Source organism: Malus sylvestris, chromosome 7 (genome assembly GCF_916048215.2).
Source record: "Malus sylvestris chromosome 7, drMalSylv7.2, whole genome shotgun sequence".
Lineage (NCBI taxonomy): Eukaryota > Viridiplantae > Streptophyta > Magnoliopsida > Rosales > Rosaceae > Malus > Malus sylvestris.
In genome coordinates, this window is record NC_062266.1 from 14,532,902 (window position 1) to 14,551,433 (window position 18,532).

Here is an 18,532-nt window from a genome sequence, read left to right on the forward strand (position 1 = left end):
ACTTCTAGATACTCCCCCTGAGTTTGACAAAACTACCAAATGAGAATTACAAGCATTGCCAATCAGATAATCTACGCATACCAATTCCTTGAACAAACTTCTGGAAAGTAGACTTCGATAATAACTACGCAAAGTGGTCGGCAAGGTTTCTTAGGGTTAATTCTACTTTACTTCAATCTTTTGACGCTCTTGCTACTGATGTGAGAAGAAGAATTTTGGAGCATATGATTGGTGTTATTTCCTTTGATGTATCATTTCTTAATCTGGTTGATACAGATGGTGTTGTCTTCATATTTATCGTTTTAAAGACATCAACAATGGAAGAATGTCTGCAAGTTCATTGAACATGCTCAATGGCTTTCAGCCAGAAGCAATCCTGAGTAACTCCATAAAGGGCGAAAATTCAGCATGGTTCGAAGAAGTCGTAATTAACGTTTGTTTAGTTAACCTGAGTCAACGAGAACGTGCCTTGTGCGAGCCAGATAAATAACCTGAGTCAACATAACTAACAAGGCAATCATCATTTTGAAACCAAAATGGTATGATCTTCTGAAATGCATAGGTGATAGAATAATCCCAAATCCATAGTACCCTTAAGGTAACGTATGGTGTCTTTAACACCATTCAAATATCTAAGTGAAGGCTCATTGTTGTATCTTACCAAAAAGATTACTAGGGAATGAGATGTTCACTCTAGTGCAATAAGTTAAGTACAATAAAGCGTCAATTGCACTTAGATATGAAACTTCAAGCTCCATAGCCTCTTCCTCATTGTCTTTAGGACAAAAAGATTCTCGTTTTGCATCTAGCGTTCAGACGACCATATGAGTACTCGAAGGTTTCACTCTATCCTCGTTAAAGCGTCACAAGACCTTTTCAATTGGAGGACCAGAATACCATCTAAACAATGTTTGATCTCTAGGCCAAGATAGTATCGAGTCTTTTCTAAATCTTTTATCACAAATTCCAATTTCAGGTACGAGGCAGTTTCCTCAAGCTCTTCAGGAGTTCCAATAAGATTCATGTCATCAATATAAACTGCAACATTCGCAAATCTGGAATGTGACTTCTTGATAAACACGCATGGGCATAGTTATCATTTACATATCCATGCCTATTCAAATACTCACTTAAAAGGTTATAACACATTTGTCCAGATTATATCAATCTGTAGAGTGAATGCCTCAATCTAATTGAGAGGTTGTTTCATGGTCTAGGACTATTTGATCTAGTCAATGTAAGTCTTTCGGGTACTCTCGTATAAATTTTCATATCAAGATCCCTATAGAGATACGTTGTTACCACGTCCATAAGTTGCATATTTAGTTTTTTTTTTAACTATCAAACTGATAAGGTAGCGAAAAGCCATGACATTCATTATGGGGGAATACATCTCCTTGTAATAAATCTTATGACGTTGAGAGATGCCTTGCACCACGAGGCATGCCTTATATCGCACTATCTCATTCTTCTCATTACGCTTCCTTATGAGAATCCATTTGTAGCCAACGGGCTTAACATGTGAAGGTGTAGGAACTACGGGCTCAAACACTTTACGTTTCGCAAGTGAATCAAGTTCATCTTGGATTGCTTCTTTCCAGTGTGACTAATCAATTCTACATCGACATTCATTAGCAGAACACGATTCAGTGTTATCGTGTAACTGTCATCCCATTTCAATTCCAAAGTACATCTAAGCTAGCATAATGGACCAAAATCTCACGATTCTCAGGAGGCGAATTCGTTTCTTCAAGAACTCTTCCGTAATCTAGAATAACCTAATGTGTTAGAATGGATGAGTTAGCGATGGTGAATTTCCTTTTCTGGGGTTGTGACTCCTTTGAACAAACAAGTTTGCCACGCTTTAACGTAGGAACAGATGATTGGCTAGCCACTAGTGTGCCCAGCCACGCAGCAGATGCAGTACATTAGGGGCAACTCGTCCTTTCAAGCACATTTACAGTTGGCATATCTAACCTTGTCACTTTTACTGGATCGTTAAAAGCATTTGGCATGCTTCGAGCAATGCTCTGTAGATCTAAAATGCATCTCACTTTTGTTTCAGACTGTGCAATACGGTGATCTATATGAGACATAATGGGGTTAATGCACGACAATTCACAGTGTTCTTCGGGAACATTAATGTACTTAGCTCCCCATAACGACATAAAAACTGTTTCCTAACAATCTGCAAGGCGAGTGGTAAAAGATCGCATGTCAAGGGCTTTAAGTAGCAAATAATGGATTGCAAATCATAACTGACATAGATTCTCACTTTTCTCTAAGTACCCATTTTGGTACGCAGTGGTGGCATTATTGGCACATAAATTGAGCAATCAAACACTCGTAAGTGCGAGACGTCAAGCTCGTATGCAGTAATCAGCTGTAATGGTGATGGTGAAATGGATTTGGTAAAAATGGGTCTCAAGCGAATCAAAATAGTTGCGTGCAAAATTTCACAACCCCAAGCATATTTCGGAAGCTTGGTCCTCATGACCAAGGTCTGAAAGATCAATTGAAGGCACTTATGAACAATTGCTAGGCCATTTGGGTGTGAACATGGGGTACATAATGTATGCAATCAAGATGAAAATATATCTGCATTCGTATTTTAAAAGAACCTGGATTGCTATGATGATTCTTGTGAACAAGTTTGTAGCATAATATCCTTCAGTTTTTTTACCACAGCATTAGGAGCATGCTTGATAACGTATAGTGCCTATTTTACTGAAGGGGGAGAGAAGGTGCAGCAAAGAGAGAAAAGAGAGGGTTGTGGAATTTTTGTGATATGTATTTCTCATCATTTGTTCCTTTGTTTATAGTGAATTGGATAGGACTCCTTGCGTGACAAGTAATACACTAATAAGAGAAGGTTTTCTAGTATCCTACATACATTCAACTAATGGTTTGCACAAATACACATGTGCTAGATTTATCTCACAACAAAAAGAATTCTCTCATATTTTTTCTTTTATTACTTTTTTTGTTTATGCGCTTTTAACTTTTTCAACAATAATTGTATTACATACATGGTATAAAATGTTGCCTTTTTTATATCACGCCATCATCTTCGATGATGAATTTGCCTCCAATTTTGTTCATTCACTGGCATAATTCGATCTATGTACCCATTGTTTTCAGAATCGGAGCAATAACGAGCCAACAAGATTAGCAGTTTTAAATTCTAATCTTGCGACTAGGGGTGGGTACAAAAACCACTACACCGCAAAACCGCATCGAACCGTATGAAAAAAAAATCGTGTTGATCGGAAAAGTCAACTTTGAGTAAAAAACCGAATCAGATCGTTCAAATCGGTTCCAGTTTCGAATGACCAAGAACCGGCTGAAACCGAACCGAACCGTTTTATTAATAATAAATTAATTATATATATATACACACACACATCTCATGGTATGATAGGTTGAAAAATTGGTTTCACCAAATTGCAAAGCATTGGATCCCATCCCAATTAGGGTTCACTCTCGTTCACCTCACCCTCACCTCACTCACACACACAGCCTCACTCACACCCCATTCCTGATTCCCCCATTTCACACAGTCGACCGGCGACCGCCCACTCACGACTTCTTATCCAAAATATTAGTGATTCAACTCACAACCTCAACTGCGACGGCCCTCATCATCCCTCCTTTGCGACAGCTCACGACATTTGGTCCTCTGTCGGTCTGTCCTCACTCCTTGGTATTTTCTCTATCTATTCTCATATTTGAGATTAGGAATATGGTTGAGTTCCACTAGTTTTCCATTCTCTTTTACCTGCACTATATGTCTAATTGAGTCCTTGACTACTGTCGTGCAGATGGGTTCCTTGCCGATGTCTAATTTAGAAACAGAGGAAACATGAGTTATGCTTAGTTCATCACCCACTTGTATCCTCTGCACTAAACATACAAAATCTCTACACCTTTGGATTCACTCGCATGGTTTACTTGATGGACCACTTGATTGAGGTACCATAGCTGTCAAGTCTTTTATTTTTATTTTTTAAATTCTCCTTGTTTTGTTACCATACGCTTCAATATGATTCCAGAACTAATTCATTTGTTCTTATATATTTGAAGATGTAATAAAATTACAATCTAGTGGAACTGTTTGAAAAATATAACCATGATGAAGGAGTTAAAATAAATGGATGTTACAAGACAAGGTATTTGTTCTTTTTCATTATAGTTTTGGTGATTCTTCTCTTCTATGTTGCAGAAAGGGTACATTTAACCGTACATGCTTAAAATACTTGGTGAAATTGCAAGGATGTGCGTTTTTGGGTCATCTGTGCATTTGCATTTTGCATATATACATGTACATCTTATGTATACTATTCTAAAGCTGATTGCTCTTTTGGGTCACTGACTTCACCGAAACATGTGTATTCTGCAATATAGTTACCTACATTAACTATGCAAAATGGTTGTTATCGTATATTATTGGAAAATGTCAAAGGCACATTGACATGTGGGAAGGTAAAACACTTGGCGACAAATGTTAGGTTTGGGACACCGCCAATTTGACGTGCCCATTTCATGCAAGTCTTTATATATGTTGTGATGATAACAGTTGTAATTTTAACATGTTCTATGCTTCTGTTTGGTTTTATGATGTTGTTATGTTGTCACTGACTTCCTCTTGTTTTCCTGTTTTTTTTTTTTTTTTTTTTGCTCTGTCAAATTCCAGCGGCTCCAAAGGTAATAGATTTGAAGATAGTTGGTGATCTAAGGGAGAACAATCAGGTTACTGCAATCTACCTGTTTAGAGTAATTATTCCTCAATTGCTTTGCAAAGGTATTGTCTTCTCTGCCTCCTTTTGGAATCTGAGTGTAGTTAATTGATGAGATCTTATTATAATGACTCGATGTGTCTTTTTTGGCCTATACATTGAATGATGTAGGGGCAGAAGAATAAATCTGAGCCGAAAGATTTATGGCTGGAGCCATTAGTTCCTCTGTTTCTTAGAAGCCTTGTGCCGACCAACGGGTTAGATTATCAGGTGCAACGGATAGAGAGAACTGAAGGTATGTAATTGTCCTTTCTTATTCCAATAGACGAGTTAGATTATTAGGAGTTTATTATATATTAATGCAACGATCGGAGGGAACTGAAGATAACCTTCCAGTATATTCCTATAATTCAAAATATGCATGTGAATGACAAACTCTGTGTTGAATTTGGGTTTTTTGTGTGTGTTTATTTTAGGGATGATGAACCAATCAAAATCACATGGTTTTTGTTCTTCTGTTGCATCTATTTATTCATCATCACCTTCGTCATTACCGGGGTCCAACACCATCACCACCAACTCAAAGCCAATCCCAACCACCAACTCCACCACCACCCAAACCACCAACTCCACCCCAAGCACAATCACCAACTCAACCAAGTGGTGTTCCTCCATTGCCTCCTCTTGTGAACAGTAGGCATAGGGCAAAAGTGTGGGAGCATTTGTTGAATATGATGACATAGAAAACATTGTGAAGCCAGATGGGACCAAAGAAACAATAATTAGAAGGAAAGCTAGGTGAAAGCACTGTTCTACTACCTTTGCTGCTAACCCTTCTGGAAATGATACTTCAACCGTTACAAAACATATTGAGGGAGGAAGATGTAAGAGTTACCCAGGAATAAATCAGGATAAAAGGCAAAAGATTATCTTTTGATGATGATGGTGGTACTCTTATGGCTAGGGGGTACGAAAAAGGATTGCATAAAGGCGTTGGTACAAATGGTTGTCTTAGATGAGTTGTTTACACATGTTGAAGGGAGAGGGTTTAGGTTTTTCTGTAGTATTGTTTGCCCCCATTTTTATCCACCATCTCATAGGACACTTGCCAGGCACTTTGTCCTCATGTTTGATGAAATGAAAGCAAAATTGAAAACAGAGTTAGCCTCACAACCGACACCTGGACAAGTCTTCAAAAGGTAAACTACATGGTGATAATGGCACGTTTCATAGATAGTAATTGGAAGTTGCACAAAAGAATACTAAACTTTTATGTCATAGCTACTCACAAGGGGAACTCCATTGGAAAACTTCTTGAGGTTTGTTTGCTAGAATGGGGTTTGGAGAATGTACTAACCATCATAGTTGATAATGCTTCTTCAAACAAGGTGGCAATAGATTATTTGAAGACAAAGATGTGTCATTGGCAAAATTCATGAATGATACTTGAGGGAAAGCACATGCATGTCAGGTGTCGTGCTCATATTGTTAACTTGATAGTTCAAGATGGTTTGATGACGTTAGATAAATCCATCTTAGCTATTAGGAATGTGTTGGTGTATGTAACGTCTTCTCCACAAAGGGTGGAAGCTTTTAGGAGTGTGTTAAGAAGGAAAAAATTGAATGCAAGGGTCTTGTTTTTTTAGATGTGCCAACTAGGTGGAATTCCACCTATTTGATGTTAACAAATGCTTTGAAATTTGAAAAAGCTTTTGTGAGAATGGGAGATGATGAGATTGCATACTTGTCATGGTTTGGTGAAGATTTGCCAGGAGAAGAAGAACGGATGGGTGGACCTTCCAATGGTAAAAAGAGGTATGGGCCACCAAATATGGAAGATTGGAGCAATGCCGTTATCTTTGTCAATTTTTTGAAAGTGTTCTATCAAATGACATTGAAGATGAGTGTTACTTTACATCTAGCTTGTCATAGTACTTTTTCTTATTTGCTTGCAATTGACGAAGAGATAGTTGATTTGTTTGTCGAAGAAGATATGTTATTAACTCAAACCTACACAAGCTTGATATTGCATGAAATGGCACTAAGCATGAAGGTAAAATTTGATAAGTATTGGGGTGATCTTGTTAAAGTGAATCCTTTTCTATTTGTGGGACTTGTGCTTGATCCAAGATATAAATTGGGCTATGTGCCACATATTTTGAAGCGTTGTGGGTGTAGTATTGATGAAGCCATAGCTAAGAAGGATGAGATAAAAAGCCTAATCTTCGAACTATTTGATGAATATGTTCCTTCTTCCAACCAACCAAGTGGTTCTAGTGCTAATAGTTGTTCTAATACTACTAGTACTACAACTACTATTGGTTGGGCTGATCCAAAACAACATGGAAGGGGGAAAAAACGAGTGGAAATGGACGAAAGTTGGATAAAAGAAGTTGAAGCAAGTAATGTTGTGCTCTCGGACCATGAGTTTGATAGGTACTTGTTAGATCACAATGAAAAAGTGGAAATAGGTCAAGATTTTGATATTTTAAATTGGTGGAAATTGAATGGTGTTCAATACCCAGTGTTGGCACTAATTGCAAAGGAAGTCTTTGCAATTCCGGTCGCAACGGTAGCTTCATAATCTGCCTTTAGCACGGGAGGAAGGATTGTGAACTCATATCATTCTTCATTGACTCCTCTAATGGTAGAGAGGTTAATTTGTACTCAAAATTGGTTGATGTCAGATAACATCTCAATTTTAGACAATGAGACAATCTTGGAAGATATAAAGTTTTATGAAGCACTTGAAACAGGTATGAATATTTATTTTTCATTACTTTGTTTTTTTTTTTTTCTCTTGTTTTGTTGCATGCTTACTTTCTTAGTTTCTAATGAGTTATTGATTTTTATATGTTCTAGAAAAAAGGAATGGTGGCACATCTAGCATTGGGATTCATAAACTATTCAGTCCTAACTTATCACCTTTTACTAGTGATGGTATGTATGTAACTTTAACTTTTTAGCACCTTCCTTACTAATTTGAGTTGTAAGATATATAATTTTGAATTCAACGAATAAGATATATAATTAACTGATACATGAAGGAGATCATATGGGATGGGATAGTTAAATTGTTCGAGTGAGAGGTTTTGGGGCATCCAACTCGTAGCTTTGGAGAATAGTTTAGCATTGGAGCTCAGCTGGGTTTTCTCCTTAATCTTTCACTTTTACATGATATGATTATACAAAAAGAGTGGGTATATTTGTCAGCAGATTCTGTTTAATTGTTATGTAATTAAATTTAAACCTGCAGTTGAAGGGAATACTATGATATTCATGTGGGATTTCTAGTGACTAGCATGCATATACAATTCAAAATTTATATACGAAAGCAACGGAAGCATGTTATCAAATGATATCAAAGCAATAGTCATGTAAACCCCCTTCAAGATGCATAGGTTTATGTAAGATGCATCAAAAACAAATTTATATAAGAACAAAGTTTAGGAGTAGTTTTATACCTCTTGATCTAGATCTTAGACCAAGGATGGACCACCTCCAAGCCCTTTGCTCCTTGAACTCCTTGAACTCCTTGAGCCTAGCCTCCTTCCTTGCCTCCTCCACTTTGTTTAGAATGAGTGCTCCTAGGTTCTCTTCAAGTTTCCAAAATTGAAAACCTCTAAAGATCCTCACCCACTAGTGTAGTGAGAAGGATGAAGGAATTACCAAAGGGGTGAAAAGATGATTAGCTAAATCCCCCTATGGTGGCCGGCCCTTTGAGTGTTGGAGAGATATTTTTCTTTTTCTCTTTTGTTCTTTTAACACTTCAAAAAATCCTAATGAAACATTTGCTATAAAGTTCCTTTTATAGCCAAAAAGAAACAAATCAACATTTGACCTTTCTCTCCCTCCTTTGGCCGGCCCCTTTGTGTTGTTTGGGCTTTGGGCTTTTATTTATTTCAAGTCATCCAATGCTTGAATAAAAGCCCAATGGGCCCAATTAAACCCGAACGTTTCTTTAAGCCCAAAACGATCTTATATCGCTTTTATGATTTCTTTAGACTTTCTAATTAATCACAACACTTAATTAATCCAATTAATTATTTCCATCATCCATTAGTTACTCACTACAAGAGTGTATTGGTGAACAATCGTTTTAGGTTCTAATTAGCAAGGCAGTGAGGTGATTGGCACCAATCCAATTGATTATATTTAATCCAATCACTTAGTGAATTAAAACTTACTTTTAATTCACCTTCTTCTTTGACGACTACATTTAATCATCTAGAAGAACTCACAAGCCATGAGTGACATCTAACCATATATCATGGCTACCCAAGCTAATGTAGAAGTTGTTCGGAGAACCTATTCAGTTGGAATTACAATGTAATTCGATCCTTCTCTAAAACAATACTCTCAATCACATCACTAGGATATGGATATATTATGTCAAACCCCTAATGTGATTATTCCTTCTTATATGATTCAATTGAGTCGTATAGGAACGCTTTCCTTTATTACGCTCGATACTTCGGCCGAAGATTCCAGAATCATATCTTAGAGTATTCATCATCTCTTAACGAAGATTAGAGATTCCTTGTTGCGCATTCACTTGCCTTCATGACTAAGTGGCTTAACCCCGACTATGCCATGGACACCCGCGGATGGAGTGACTTTGACATAATCAAAGATCAAGTACTTAACCACAAGACAATGATGATGCCTCAGGTCAAAGGACTACTTACATTATTCCAACTATTAGAGTTACTTGCTTGACATGTGAGTAGACCTCCATGCAAGTACTCTCGTTCGATTGTGTTCAGTGAACTCATTCCCTTAATGAGCACCTACATACTTGTCTTAGTGTCACTACACGAATGGGATGAGACTTTCCATCCTTCTAATTGAAGCGGACATAGTATGTACCGGTCTATGCATTGTCAGTATCCCTCCGACAATCCTATGACCAGGAACCTTTTGGACATGATGGTTATGTGAAGAAGGTCTCTGTAGTCTAACTTCATTAGATTACTTCTTCAATCGATCCATTGTCCATGGATTCACCATTTAGGACATATATCGTTTATAAAGATAGTCCTAAATAGTATCTTTGCCATTTGATGTATAAGAGTCATCTATACATCCATTTATTGTCCTGAAAGGTTTCTTCCAAAGATTGATTTTCAGGGCATATTTCCAACAGCAGTTTGCTTCTTCAAACTTTTAAGACTGAGGAAGCCCATGCTTCATCTCTGAAATAAGTTGTTTGATTCTGCTTGCTCTCTGAAATAAGTTGTTTGATTATGTACATAAACTGCTGATTGTGTACGGGAGCTGCTGCTTGCTCTCTGTTTGAAATAAACCTGCAGTTTGCTTCTTCATTTTTTTGTTTGTTGACTGACTAACCAATATATATTTCTTGTAGTTGTCTCTTTTTGTTGACTTGGTCCCACTACCAAAGACATTTGCATTAAAAAAGATGTGTTGTATGCATTTTTATATAATCAGTTTTAGAAGATGTATTTGAATGCATGATGATTTGGTGTTCAAATAATTTAGTATTCGGAACCATAAACCGGCAAGAACCAAATCGGAACCGATGTAAACCGAACCATACGGTTCTAGTAATAAATTTAAAAGGAACCGCACCGAACCGAACCATTGATATTTCTCAGTTCCGATTATGGTTTAGGGGTGGAATCACACCGTGCCCACCCCTACCTGCGACACCCAATAGCAAATAAGTTTGAATAATGGAAAACTTTAAAAGGGGATAAATGTAAAATGCTTAGAGCATCCCCCAAATGAGGGGCTCTATAGGGCACTGAAAAAGTGGCGGATATAGTCAATTTAGAGTTTCGAAAAATCTTTGGAGCTCTAAAAAGAATCTCTCTCAAATTCGACAGAGATAAGACTGATTCGTCACACGTCCCCTCAAGTTCAACAAAGAGAGAAACTGACTTCGTCGTTCGTCCTTATAAGTTCGACAGAGATAGACTGAGAATCGAGAGGGATGAAAGTTGGTCTAGACTCTAGGAGAGAGATCGAGATACGAGAGGGATGAATGAAGAGAAAAGATTCAGTCTAAGTGTGGGAGAGTTTTCAAGAAAGTGACTGAGTGAGGTTAGACTCGAGTGAGATGTGTGTTTTGTGAGATTTGAGCGGTATATGTTTATTGGATACAGCCCAGGTCAAGGGCCCTTATCTTCAAAAAATTGGAACCGTCCCACCCTGCTGTTTACTTAGACCTGACCCTCTCCACCTCGTTTGTATAGAAAATAATATAGACCCGCCCTAAATCACTAGTACCTTCTTCTACCTGCGGGCCTAAGGACCTGTTTACCCACCCCTAGAATTCAATCTTGACGAATTTGTACCTACAAAACAATTAAACACACTATGATCAATGACCAAAGCTACGAGCCAATGGAGTAGGAGGTTTGGTTCATGGATCTCTGATGCCTAAGTTAGTTTCTCCGAAAAGAGAGATAGAGAGGGAGGGAGAGAAAGAGAGAGAAAGAAAGAAAGAAAGATAGAGAGAGAGATAGAGAGAGAGAGAGAGAGAGAGAGAGAGAGAGAGAAAGAGAGAGAGAGATAAAGAGAAAGAGAAAGAGAAAGAAAGAAAGTTTAGTGATTAATTGCTTAGCAAAATCTTGACAGAAATTGGTGTAGAATGACGTATTTATAGAGGGATAGCTGACCACATGTTTAGCATTGTCATGCCATTTGTCGACGTGCATAATTTGTTGGATGCAGAAGAGAATTACCATAAGATATTATTTAATTAATCATATATTAAGATTATCTCATAGTATCCTTTATTAAATTTGATTGTGAAAGCTTTAACAGAAGATTTGGTTATTAATCATATTTTTAACACCTTTGACTTTTCTCCTTTTCATGGGCAGCGGAGCTTGGAGAAGTCCCTTAGTGTATACTTTTTGTAGATGATATAGTACTGATACATGAAACACATGAGAGAGTAAATGTGAAGCTTAACATATGGCAGGAAGTGTTGTAATATAAAAGTCTTCACCTAATTAGGTTAAATATAGAGTATATGAAGTACAAGTCCAGTGGGAATTGGGGCCCAAATGAGATAGGGTTGAGGATTAAAGTTCTAAAAAAATACCAAAGAGTGAACGCTTTAGTTATTTTGGATCTATCTCACAAAAGAACGGAGAATTGGATAGAGATCTAAACTACAGAATACAAGATGGATGGATGAAGTGAATGAGTGCATTAAGTGTATTGTGGGACAGTCGTTGCCACTAAAACTCAAGGGGAAATTTATAGAACGGCAATAAGGAAAACAATGCTTTACGACATGGAATGTTGGGCGGTTAAGCATTAACATGTACAAGAATGATTCATTGGATGTGTGAGCACAAAAGAAATGATAGGATTAAGGACAAGGATATCCGAGGTAAGGTAAAGATAAGATGAGAGAAGGTCGGTTAATGTAGTTTGGACATGTGAAACAAAGACCTATAGATGGTCCGGTTAGAAAATGGGATTATGAGACAAATGCTCAAGGCAAAAATGGTAGAGGAAGACCTAGGAAGATTTGAAAAGAGACTTTAACAAAAGACATACTTTGAGCTAAGAAAAACTTGATGCAGAACTGAGCATAGTAGCATTCTAGGATTCATAGAGCCGACGTCACTTAGTGGAATAAGGCTTTGTTGTTATTGTTGTTGTATTCTTTGATGGAGTTTATGTGTGTTGGCTTCTAATATGTGTCACTACTTTTACTTAGTTTTCTTGCTAAATCTTTCTTTTTTGTGTTGACAGGCAGTTGCATAATTCATTAGCAAGCCAATAATCTGTGAAAAAGAAATACAACAAGGCGTTTGTCAATACACGAAGTACGATGTCGGAATTTGCCTTTTCTTTGGTTTGATTGTCGTTGTGAGTGGAGAAAGACAAGATTGCGATGGTTCCTAGTATTCAAATAAGAGTTAAAGGCTATTAAGGGTCAATTTGGGATTGTTGTGTTTTAAAAAAAATATGCTCCTAATGTGTTTTAAGAATAATCAGCTATAAAGTAAAATAGATGAGTGTTTGGTTAACTTTATTTAAAAGTGTTGTGAGATTGAAAAGCAGTGTAAAAGTTTTTGATAAATTTTAATGCAAAAATGACACAATTGTATACAATGACAAAATGGACATAGTAGTAGCAGTGGGGGCGACGACAATAGTGGCGGGGAAAATGGTGGTAGTGGTGGTGTGTTGCAGTGGTGGTGATGGTAGCAGCAATGGTGAAGGTACGGTGGTGATGCCAATAGTGGGATGTGATATTGGGGTGCAAAGGTAACAATGGGAGTAGAGGCGATGGTACCGCCAATGGTGGCAGTTGTGGTTGTGGTGGTGGTATTAGTGGTGGTATTGGTGGTGAGGATGGCGACAATGATGGTGGTGACAATTGTGGTAATGGTAATTGTGGTTGCGGTGGTAATGGTGGTTGTTGTGGTTGTGGTGGTGGCATTGGTGGTGGGGATGGCGACAATGATGGTGGTGACAATGGTGGTAATGAAAATTGTGGTTGCGGTTATGGTTGTGGTGACAGAGGTGGCGGCGTTTGCAGTAATGGTGATGATGATGGTGACAATGGTGGTAGAAGGCGGTTGTTGTTGTGGTCACAATAGTGGAGGTAGTGGTTATGGTGGTGACTGTGGCAACAATGGTAGTCGGAGGTGGTAACGATCACTTTATTCTCTAAGAGATAAAATGTGGGTGGAACTGTAAATATGCTATTTTCAAAAAAAATGACAAAGGTGTTATAATAATTGAAAACATTTATTAAAGGCACAACTCAGCTTTTTATTAAAACAGCTTTTAATGGTACATGCAGGCTGCTTTTAAAAGCTGTTATCTGGAGGTCATTGCGTTTAAAATAAGCAGGATATTTTACTTTTACCAAACACTTTTTTACTACTTAACTTTAAAGTAAAGCAGTTTTTGGTAAAAAAAATGTGGGCCTAAATCTTAAAAAGTTAATTAAGTCCTTTGACATGTAAAAAGGGGGTAGTGTTCTAAGATCATCTCCAAATGAGATGTCAAATTCCTATGTGACAATTTGACATCTCTTAAAGTTTCGCTCTCCAATTAATATGTCAAATTAAATTATTATTTTATTACATATTTTCTTTTCTTAATTTGTTTTATTATTTTAAGTTTTATATATATAAATAATTCTAACAACAGAATACTAATACAAATAATCCAACAAAAACGAAAATAGAAGAAATAAAAATCCAACTAAATAATCATCACCTCTAAGAATATTTTTGTCCACGAAGCATTGTAGAATTTATGTTGAAACACAAAATATTGTAGCATGTTCACAAAGCATTGTAGGATGTCTATTCACGAAGCAATTCATTGATTTAAAAAATAAAGAATTAGCAACCCCTCTGCTGCCATTATGCCATATAGGAATTAACATTTCGTTAAAAAACATTAGCAATATCTTTTATTAATGTTATTGTTGATGTGAATGTTTTGACTTCTCTAAGGAGATGATCCAAGAATTTTAAAATTGAGAGCAAGTCTTCTCGGGTCTACTAAAAGGGCATTTCTCTAAATTTCTCTTTCTTATTGTCCCCTTGGATAATGGCAATTGCATGCATGTTCTTAGCAGTGACTTCCTTCAGCCGTAAGAATTTAGTGGCATGTTTACGAAACCGGAATGGAACAAGGGGAATGGGAGTTGCACTCGTTCCAATAGACTCCGGCGTCTACTATCCGTTTGGGAATAAAAATTTACGCGGGGTCCACTCAAAATCAGCATTCCAATTCCTGATATTCCCGGAATCAGACTACCGAACATTAGCTAGTATTCGGATTTCGGGACAAAGCCTTCATCCGGAATCAGGTTTTTCTACCCAAAACACCCTTATCTTCTCCTCCCTTTAACCTGTTTCTGTCCCTCTATTTCTGATCTTGGACCAGCAAAACTTCCCCAACGCCACCACCATCACAGACCGGGATTGTCGTCAAACCAGACTCCGACTGGCAAGACTTCCACGATAGGTAATTATCGCGCTTCAGTTTGATCTGAACCATTTTGCCAATGTTTATTGAAGCACACAAGTTTGAGTAGTTTAATTAATAAATATTTCTTAATTTTTTAGGGTAAATAATTGTATTAGTTTTATATATACAAACTAATTGAATAAAATTAAAAAATTAAAATTTTGTTTATGTACAAGGGTATTTTAGTAATCAAATTGTTTTTTATTCCAATTCAGCTAAATTAGTAAACAGCTATTATGGAATCTGCATCATTCTCAATCTAATTCCAGACAGTTTAGTAAACATCTTCAACAGAAATCTGATTTTGAATTCACCTCATTTTAATTCTTCCTCAATCCAATTCCTCCTCAATTTAATTCCTCTCAATTTGATTACAGATTCGTAAACGCACCCTAGATGTGGACTCTTAATAACTTATCACACCCCCTTGTTAAATTTTATCCGTTCTTTATGTTTAATTTATTAAATCAAATGACCAAAACTGAAGGGCTGTGAACTGTGAAGAAATAAAAGGAGTGAAATTATTTTTTTTTTAAATTGGGTTATAGAAATTAGGGGTGCTCCCTAAACAAAAATGCACATAAATAAAGGGAAAACTTAAAAGCTTGTTTAGTATCCTATTTAAAAAAACTTATCATTTCTCAACATTTCTTAAAAACATTTCTTGAAAATAATTTTCTTCAATACTCAAAAACTTGATTGGCTTGCGATTTAACATTTTTAAATCTTACGATTTAAATTAGATAAAAAGATCTAAAAATAGGAGGTCGCAGGAGAGGAAAAAAGAGGAGAAAGGAGAAAAGAAAGTAAAAGATTATTAAAGGAAAGAAAGAACAAAGAGGATCGAACAAGATAACAAGGAATGAATGAGATCAAAAACCAAGATATTGAAGAAAGCGGATTGAAAGAGAAACGAAAAAAGTCAAAAAAATAAATAACATAAGAGGAGAGAGAAAGAAGAAAATAGAGATTGAGTGAGAGGGGAGAATGGAGATGAAAAAAAGAGTTTTTGAGTTTAAAAACTCTAAAAACTTACTTTTAATGTTTTTAGATAATAGACTATATTTTTTAATTAGTTTTGAGTTTAGATTTTTAAAATAATCCTACCAAACAAGTTTTTAAGGCCTAAATCTTGAAAATTGCTTTGAGTTTAAAAAGTTAGATTCAAGTAGAGTACCAAACAAATCCTAAATAGTTCGACATAATATCCAAAAGGCAAATCAACAACGAACGAGTGTTCCACAAGATATTAAGTTCCCCAACTTGAAGCAAATAAAAGAAAATACGACATTAAAACTCAAGTACTACTCTCCTAAAAGTACATATAGAGGAGCACCGAAAACTGTTGCCAATCACGTCCTTCCTAAGCCACGAGAGTGCTGGCGGTGGTAGATTCGCTGCAAACAAGAGAAGAAAGATATAAACATTCAAGGTAGCCACTACAATTTCATTGCGGAAGACATGTTCAGGCAACGCTAAACGCATAAGAAATGACAGTTGGGATTAAACTTATAGTAGAGAAGTCAGGAAACGAAAACGATTTCATAGAAAGGTCCGCTTCAGCCTAACAATGATACATATGCCACGCTATAACAAGCATAAATATGAACCAGAAGGAAAACCAAAACAATGCTATTTGACATGACTCACACATTTCATTCATCATGGGAACCAATATTAGATTCCCACGTATAAAAAGTTTTTCCAATTTTGAATATGTAGGAAACGCAGAAAACAAATTACCCATATGCAATACAACACACAATTTGTTCAAGAGAGCTAAGTCAATGGGAACTAGTAAGATTCAAAAAGCACTACCCACTATTTAACTTCTTCCAAACTCAACTACTCTGATAATTATTTGAAGTGTTTGAGTGCAATGAACCGTGTACGCATCTTCAAGAGAGATTACTAAATCCTAAAAAGGGCAACCCCAAGCCAAGTGAGAGTCATGCGTCTTTTTTTTGGGTTGGGGGGGGGGGAAGGAACGTCTAACCTACGCAGCCTTAACTTACTGTGCAAAGATTACTGAAACCTATGATTAATTAAATTTTCTGTGACAAAGGAAAAATTTATCCTAAAATGAAAAGGTACTTACTACTTCCAGACTGGTGGAAGCTTCTTTGTCTTCTTGTAGTAACGAGCAAGGCGATGGATTCTGCTCTCAACCAGAATCAGTCTAAATTTAGAATCCTTGTCCTTCCTATTCCTCTCCAAATGCTTCCTGATTGAAACAGCCTTCTTGATCAGATGGTAAAGATCCTCAGGAATTTCAGGAGCAAGACCTACCCACACCAAAAGAAAATATAAGATATCATTTTCAAAATTTCTTTCCTACAAAAATATATGTTATCATGAAAATAAATTCAAGATACGCACCATGAGCCTTCAGAATACGCAAGATCTTGCTTCCAGTGACACTCTTCACCTGAGCAATACCGTGAGAATCACGAAGAATAACACCAATTTGAGAGGGTGTCAGACCCTTTTTCGCAAACTTGCAGATGTTCTCCTCAACCTAAAAGGCAAAAAACAACCAGATAAGCAATTAAGCCAAAATGCACAAGACACAAATTTAAGTTTTAGGTCTACTGCAGTAAGAAATTATTTCCCTTGAACAATCAGTAGTTCAAAAAATAACCAAATTTCTATTCAGCAACGCAGATTAAATGGGAAAAGGCATGAAGCAGACACAGAGTTGTGTCACCGTTTATTGTGTATTAAGAGGCCAAACAAAATTGATTAAGTGACCATGGGCAGAAAATACACTCGAAGATTACTATACAATTGAAAAAACCATGGAACTACAACCAAACAAAAGGAACAGTTACTACGGTTCTCAATGTTAGATAAGCGATACATAAACACAGATAATATAAGTTAACTACATCACAATGCAGTAGCAGACTATAAGAAACAAAAGTATATACTACAACAACAACAAAGCTTTATCCCACTAAGTGAGGTCAGCTAAACAAAGGTATACACTAGTTAACAATAAAAATTGTTCAGCTTTTATTTTTAGACCAACATTATGATATCAAAATCTATTTTTTTCTCACTACATTTCTTCATCAATCAATCAACAGAAACAGAACACAGAAAAACAGATTAACCAATTAAATACTGCCTGGTTGCCAAAATTAATATTAAAAAAATACCCATAAATGAAATCATAAACTCATTTTACATCTTTTACAATCAAAGACCAATTGGGTATCAACATAGATTTTCCAACAATGGGGAACAAAATTGAGCTAACTATTCAAACTTTAGTCCATTTTCTCATCAGCCAAACAAATCTAAAGGCAACCCATTTTCTCATCAACCAAACAAAACCCAAAACAACTCAAATTCATTCAAGAGTTAAAGAGTCGGGGTTTTCGCACATCCTGGGTTGAGATCTTCAACCAGCTAGGTGGGGTCCTCTTGTACGGCAAAGCTGAAGCTGAAATACCCTTTCTGCAAAACACCATAAAACACAAAAACCACCAAGAAAAATGGATCAAATCCCAGTTAAATCGACGGCTCACGGAGCCTTGTTTAGAAAATAAGAAGAGAACGAACCCTCTGCTGTGCATACGCCCCATGATTGCCGGCTTGTAGAGTCTGTGCCGCTTCTGGTGACTTTAGCTCTGCCGCCCCCCTCACTCTCTTTCTTTCTGTTGGTCGACCAGAAACCCTAATTTGGAATTTGTAACAACGAATATAAAGCAAGGAGGTGGCTAGGGTTTATAAGACTTTTTGTTTATTGCTGTTCAGTCCTTGGGTTTTCTTTATTGGTGTTTACGACCTAACCGTATTACTTCGGCCCG

General features: G+C 36.7%; 2 protein-coding genes across 2 annotated transcripts; one reads left to right on the forward strand and one right to left on the reverse strand.

Moving 5' to 3' along the window:
• Positions 1-12,998: 12,998 nt before the first annotated feature.
• On the forward strand, positions 12,999-13,382 carry LOC126630122 (uncharacterized). The gene has a single exon (XM_050300266.1). It carries the CDS (start codon positions 12,999-13,001, stop codon positions 13,380-13,382), a length of 384 nt encoding a protein of 127 aa, XP_050156223.1.
• A 2,509-nt stretch (positions 13,383-15,891) lies between these two features.
• LOC126629970 (40S ribosomal protein S13) lies at positions 15,892-18,443 on the reverse strand. The gene is made up of 5 exons (XM_050300141.1): positions 18,285-18,443; positions 18,107-18,179; positions 17,097-17,235; positions 16,816-17,002; positions 15,892-16,114 (listed from the first exon to the last, which is right to left on the reverse strand). The coding sequence occupies exons 1-5, from the start codon at positions 18,305-18,307 to the stop codon at positions 16,081-16,083; spliced, it is 456 nt and encodes a 151-aa protein (XP_050156098.1). The 5' UTR covers positions 18,308-18,443; the 3' UTR covers positions 15,892-16,080.
• Positions 18,444-18,532: the final 89 nt, after the last annotated feature.

Coding starts and splice junctions, on each gene's coding strand:
- LOC126630122 (XM_050300266.1), top strand. CDS start 12,999: ATGGGAGTAGAGGCGATGGTACCGCCAATGGTGGCAGTTGTGGTTGTG.
- LOC126629970 (XM_050300141.1), bottom strand. CDS start 18,307: ATGGGGCGTATGCACAGCAGAGG. Junction 18,180..18,284: donor GGGCGTATGCACAGCAGAGG/GTTCGTTCTCTT, acceptor GGTGTTTTGCAG/AAAGGGTATTTCAGCTTCAG. Junction 17,003..17,096: donor GCGTATTCTGAAGGCTCATG/GTGCGTATCTTG, acceptor TGGTGTGGGTAG/GTCTTGCTCCTGAAATTCCT.